This window comes from Euprymna scolopes, chromosome 40 (genome assembly GCF_053919585.1).
Source record: "Euprymna scolopes isolate OS-2025 chromosome 40, ASM5391958v1, whole genome shotgun sequence".
In the NCBI taxonomy this organism is placed as follows: domain Eukaryota; kingdom Metazoa; phylum Mollusca; class Cephalopoda; order Sepiida; family Sepiolidae; genus Euprymna; species Euprymna scolopes.
In genome coordinates this window covers 68,514,610-68,521,425 of record NC_136521.1, presented here as the reverse complement: position 1 = coordinate 68,521,425, position 6,816 = coordinate 68,514,610, and the positions used below count along the sequence as shown (strand labels likewise).

Here is a 6,816-nt window from a genome sequence, read left to right as displayed (position 1 = left end):
AGATGGCATAGTTCAGATCAGTAACGAAGATGGCATAGTTCAGATCAGTAACGAAGATGGCATAGTTCATATCAGTAACGAAGATGGCATAGTTCAGATCAGTAACGAAGATGACATAGTTCAGATCAGTAACGAAGATGGCGTAGTTCAGATCAGTAACGAAGATGGCGTAGTTCAGATCAGTAACGAAGATGGCATAGTTCAGATCAGTAACGAAGATGGCGTAGTTCAGATCAGTAACGAAGATGGCGTAGTTCAGATCAGTAACGAAGATGGCGTAGTTCAGATCAGTAACGAAGATGGCGTAGTTCAGATCAGTAACGAAGATGGCATAGTTCAGATCAGTAACGAAGATGGCGTAGTTCAGATCAGTAACGAAGATGGCGTAGTTCAGATCAGTAACGAAGATGGCGTAGTTCATATCAGTAACGAAGATGGCATAGTTCAGATCAGTAACGAAGATGACGTAGTTCAGATCAGTAACGAAGATGACGTAGTTCATATCAGTAACCAAGATGACGTAGTTCATATCAGTAACGAAGATGGCGTAGTTCATATCAGTAACGAAGATGGCATAGTTCATATCAGTAACGAAGATGGCATAGTTCATATCAGTAACGAAGATGGCATAGTTCAGATCAGTAACGAAGATGACGTAGTTCAGATCAGTAACGAAGATGGCGTAGTTCAGATCAGTAACGAAGATGGCGTAGTTCAGATCAGTAACGAAGATGGCATAGTTCAGATCAGTAACGAAGATGGCGTAGTTCAGATCAGTAACGAAGATGGCATAGTTCAGATCAGTAACGAAGATGGCGTAGTTCAGATCAGTAACGAAGATGACGTAGTTCAGATCAGTAACCAAGATGACGTAGTTCATATCAGTAACGAAGATGGCGTAGTTCATATCAGTAACGAAGATGGCGTAGTTCATATCAGTAACGAAGATGGCGTAGTTCAGATCAGTAACGAAGATGGCGTAGTTCATATCAGTAACGAAGATGGCGTAGTTCAGATCAGTAACGAAGATGACGTAGTTCATATCAGTAACGAAGATGGCGTAGTTCATATCAGTAACGAAGATGGCGTAGTTCATATCAGTAACGAAGATGGCGTAGTTCATATCAGTAACGAAGATGGCGTAGTTCATATCAGTAACGAAGATGGCGTAGTTCATATCAGTAACGAAGATGGCGTAGTTCATATCAGTAACGAAGATGGCGTAGTTCAGATCAGTAACGAAGATGACGTAGTTCAGATCAGTAACGAAGATGGCGTAGTTCAGATCAGTAACGAAGATGGCGTAGTTCATATCAGTAACGAAGATGGCGTAGTTCATATCAGTAACGAAGATGGCGTAGTTCATATCAGTAACGAAGATGGCGTAGTTCAGATCAGTAACGAAGATGGCGTAGTTCAGATCAGTAACGAAGATGACGTAGTTCAGATCAGTAACGAAGATGACGTAGTTCAGATCAGTAACGAAGATGACGTAGTTCAGATCAGTAACCAAGATGGCGTAGTTCAGATCAGTAACGAAGATGACGTAGTTCAGATCAGTAACCAAGATGGCGGCGAAGAATTAAATGTGGTCCGTGGTGTAGCAAATGGCGAACTGATTGAATCCAAAATTCGACGATTTTTATAATAATTTTGCGACGTTTTGATTGGTTGTTTAGCACAGCCGTTGGTTATAAAAATGATTGGCGAATCCATTCGTCTCATACCCCCCCCCCATCACAAGTCAAAAACATTTTACACTGTTCTCTCCTTCTTCTCCCCAACCCCCTATTTCTACTCCATCCAACTCATTTCTCTTTAGGTGGACATGCATGCACATAGACAACCATCCATAACCTTGAGCCCCTTGGGGCATAGTGTAATGAAATTTGGTCTGTGTGTTCCTACCAAGGAGAGGGGTATTCTTTACCGTTCTTATTATAATCTATTTATTTATGAGAGAAATATTTGTATTTCTTTTAACTTATCAAGCCATATTTATCAGGGTCGTGTCCGTCTAGTTAAATGTCTCTTAGTGTGTGGATGCGTGAATTACATATAACACGAATACATACAATAACACATGACGCAAAGACATACCTGGCTCTGCTTAGCTGTGGAGGACTCTTCATCGATCATCTTGGGAGCTGATTGTGCCAACCAAAGACAAAACACAAGATGGCGATTGTTTTTTATAGATTTTCCACTCCACAGGTATTATCTCAACAGACTAAAGTAGATTGTTGATCTTGGCATACGGACAAATCGTCGCCGCCCCACCCCCCTTTTGGAGGCTTTGATTCTTACATCTTGTCTCTTTCGTGTCTAGTAATCAACTCAACTAAAATTAACTAAATTTCTCAAAATTGGAACCCCTGATATGTCAGATCCGGTCCCCCATCTACGTAGCATTTCAAGTGATTTTTTTTCTTTTTAGATAATTATTTTATCAAATTGCATGAAAAGAGCTATGTAAAAGATGCTTAAAACCGTTTGAATTATGCAAATATCATCAGTAGTTCAAAAGTTATGAGAATTTTAAGTGCCAAAATTTATGCTTTTCCGTGGACATTTTTCTTTAGAAAAAGTAGGCTAAATTACGGACCTCAACATTTCAAGAAATTCAGTAATTTCGCCACCATTTATTTATTTTTCAAGCTATTCTCATGAAACTTGGCACTCTTATGTAAAATTGTGCGCTCTTTCTGATTATGCAGTCAAATCTGATGTATCTCTTTACCATAAGCCATGAATTATAAATTAAGATGTACAAATTTCAATTTTTTTTTAAACTGGCACATGGTATCATACAGTGGGTGCCTATTCATGAACAAAACTAAGTATTGTACTGGTATTACACTGATTTTAAAAGAAGAAAAAAAAACTAACTTTGTAGGGGTTTATTCTACATTTTTTAAGTTTTAGTTAGACATACAGATATTTTCACTTCATAAAATTGTCAGACCACGTGTTTCTGTCTGTGATGATGATGATGGCAACCTTCTTTCTCGTGAGACCATGGCGTTCTGCATCTAGTCTCGTGTTTCGCAGTGTCTGCGGTAGCTATGCAGTCGAAGCTGGAGTTGCCTCTCGCTTCGGAGAGTGATAAGAAGACAGCTTTGCCCAGTTACCTCCTCTTGCCGTTGCAGACAAAATCCAGAGATGTCGGAAAGTCTTCTACTCTAATAATTTCTTTCCTCGTACTGCTAGACTTTGGAATTCCCTCCCTATTTTCTGCTTCCCAGTCTGTACTAACCTGCAAAACTGTAAATGTAATGTTGACATTAAACGTAGTGTGATCTCATAGCTTTTGTTTTGTTTTGCGATTGTAGCCGATGAACGAAGGATTCTTCAACTGTCTCGACATCTGGACCGTATTTTTAGATTACCTTCACACGTCCATTGAATCACGATCATCGGACCACACAGATATTATCAACAGGTAAGTAGGATTATTTGGATGAAACATGGATGGTTTACTTGGCAGGAAATGGCTAATGACATGGACTGATGATGAGAATGTTTCAGGTTCAAATCCAGTTAGTTCCATCGCACCCTTTTCATTTACGGATATTGTCAACCTAAACATGCTCCCAACTCTAAGTTCTTTATTCTAAAAAGAATGTGGGAAACTAAAAGGTTTAAACATGACTTTCTACAAACACAATAAGTTGTCTATTTTTTCATCTATATATTTTATTATTAATTGTTATATATTAACATGATAACGTGTTATTTTGTCACGTTTACATCTTTTTTCTTCCGAATTTTATTATTAATTGTTATGACCTTCCATTTCTTGTGTAACCCCTACAGGGCACGGCCCTGTTGGTGGGGCATTAGAATACACCGACTGCCCCCCCTGCAGAGAATAAAAGTCCCTCGATGGGGGTCCTGGATATGACCTTAAACTATATCCAGTGGTGAGGCCCCACCTTGCATTATGGAATATGCAGAATGCAGTGTATGGTTTCCATTTTGGAGGAAATTAAACTTTGGTATATCTCCACTTAATGTACCGTGCTGAAATAATAACATTGTTATTTAAGAAGACATTCCTAACAGAGGATGAAGCCATTCTTAATATTTAATCTAAAACTTAAATTTAACGTGAAAAAACTAATAAAAAAAAAGTGCAACCCAAAAGTACATACTTGCGCTAAGGAAACTGAAAAATACACTGTACGGTTTTCATATCGTTTAAATCAAATACCCTTAGTCCCCTCAACCTCATCCCACCCCATATAAGATTCTTCTTGGTGATCACTTGGTGGTTATTTAAAGAGTTCAGTTTGGGGGAGTAGATTTTTATACAAGACCCTATTTTAAGGAAAGGCAGTACATAAAGGATAATGTGCACGAGAAAAGGCAAATTTTTTTCAGTAATAATTGTTTTTTCTTTATTTGTTGATATGTTCCAAGGCAAATTTTTTTTCAGTAATAATTGTTTGCCTGATTGGGTTTTCTTTGTTGATATGTTCCGAATTTCGGCCTGACGATGACGATAAAGTAAAGACCATAGGTTGTAACTGTAATTTTGTCTTGCGAGTTTTGGATTCTGCTACTATATAAGAGCAGGAACAAAGATGCCGTTTACTTAGCAGGACACACCTATCGATTTGGTCCTGGACATGACCTTAAACTATATCTGATGTTGAGACCCCAGCTTGCAGGCTTTGGGGAGGGTGGAGTCACCCTTTAATTGCCATTGCTCCCAGGTCCACTCTGGCCCGGAGTGATAGTACCTCTTAGGGTCCCAACTATGGGTTAAATAGAAGCCAACTTGAAAAAAAACAAAAAAAAAAACAAATATATTCTATTAAAATATTTTTCTTCAAAATAACTGAATTTGGCATTAAATAACCTGAAAAGGGTTGATATGCCGTAAAAAAAAAACAACGAACCAACCAACACCTGTCGATAATATTAGTAGTGATATGGAATAAGAAAGAGAAAGAAGCAACCTTAGTAGAAGTCAGTGTCGCCAATGATGCTGGAATAAACAGAGCTGAGAGGGAAAAGATGACAAAATACCAAGGTCTTGTGTATTATATTTAAAAGAAATTGGAATCTTAGGAAGATCACTATCATTCCAGTTATTATAGAAGCAACTAAACTCATGAAAAAGAATTATAAAAACTACCTTTCAAATATACCCGGTGAACCAAGTGCAAGAGAGATTCAAGCAATTGCACTTAAAGGGACGGTCAGAATTTAAAAAAGATCTGTCGGTTGAGATAATAGTTGCAGTGATGACTGAGGTAGTGGAAATAAGAAATTATTTGAGGGTAAGTTGCCGTGCTGCTACGTCTGAAGATGTCGTAATTGGGAGAGTTATTCAGAGTGGAGAAATTGTATCAATTTACGAATTGTAATTAAACCAAATGATTATTAGCGCAAAACATACATGAGATACATGCAACTAGCGTGACCATTTTGGATCAATGTCTGACCCCCAGTGTTTCATATGCTATTATGTTTCGTTAAAGATGCGACTAATTATTTCCATATTAAGGAAGAGTCGAAGGGTGAGAACTCCATTTAATAGGAAGTCTCTTTTTTTTCTTTTTTTTTTTTTTTGGTAATTTTGGAATTAATTTTATTACTTTCTGTGAGCATTTAATGAATTTTCTCCGTTTCAGATACAAACCAGCCCTGCTGTCACTTGTCACGCACATTCTTCAGAAATTACAATTCCGTTTTAACCAATCACAGTTAGAAGAATTAGACGACGAAGCTCTTGATGATGACGTGAGTGCACTTTTGCTTTTTTCTTTTTTTTTCTTTTTTTTTTTTTTTTTTTTCTTTTTTTCTTTTTTTTTTTTTTTTTCTTAAAATTTCTATAACTCTGTAGATGTGGCAGTTGTTGCAATGTGACCCTTTGGCAACGCCGGATTGACTTGCTTGTAGGTCCTTGGGCAAACCTTTGACGGACCCATCATCACATACAGATAAATATTATAGACAGTCGCATATAAGTGGATGGAACAAAAAGGAAAGAAAAACAGAAATCCCCAAACCATTTCCCAAGAACTCATATCTGAGGAAAGATATTTCCAGAAGAGAAGAACACTTAATTGAACAGAGCTAGGATCATGAATGAATGATTTCAAATCTAGAATTGTTGCAATGTCACCTTTGGCAAATTGAACAGAGCTAGGATCATGAATGAATGATTTCAAATCTAGAATTGTTGCAATGTCACCTTTGGCAAAACCGGATTGACTTGCGTGTGAGTCTTTGGCTAAACTGTATCTGTGACTGAATTTATTTTTCCTACTTATGAGGGCAGACACAAGATTGGTTTTTAATGCGAGGAAAATCCAGCTCCACAAAAAGGAACACTCTAGATTGGGACAAAAGTAAAAACTGCCTTGTGTGATTTTCTTGTATAATTTATGCAAGACTAACAGGACTATCTGGAATTACCTTTTTTTTTTTTTTTTTTTTTTTTTTTTTTTTGTACACAGTGATCACCACTTATCAAGGCCCGGAAGCCACTCAGGGATAAGGGTTATTGCAAGTACATTACGTTAGTGTGGAGATTTGATGAAGTGTTTACTTAAGGGGGCGGTTCATTAGGAATTTGTTAACATTGGACTTGATCACATCCAAGTTGTAGTCCGGTGGGAAGCAGGCAGACGGAACAGAGTTCCACAGGCATGCAGTTCTAAGAAAGCAGCTTTGTTCATGGAATCCACGTTTTGATTTAGGCACAGATAAAGAGTGGGGGAAATTTTTCACAGTGGATTCGGCTAGACGGGTGTTTTTCGTGAAAGATTGGCGAGGGGGACCAGAGATTGGAGTTCAGACGAG

General features: G+C 37.9%; 1 protein-coding gene across 1 annotated transcript in view; it reads left to right on the top strand.

Annotated features, from left to right (window-relative positions):
* Positions 1-6,816, top strand: part of LOC145265604 (exportin-6-like) — a 95,431-nt gene that overhangs the window by 47,858 nt on the left and 40,757 nt on the right. The window contains exons 9-10 of the mRNA XM_080121617.1: positions 3,333-3,442; positions 5,643-5,751. Of these exons, the coding sequence (XP_079977743.1) occupies positions 3,333-3,442; positions 5,643-5,751 (219 nt within the window). The remainder of the gene's footprint in view (positions 1-3,332; positions 3,443-5,642; positions 5,752-6,816) is intronic.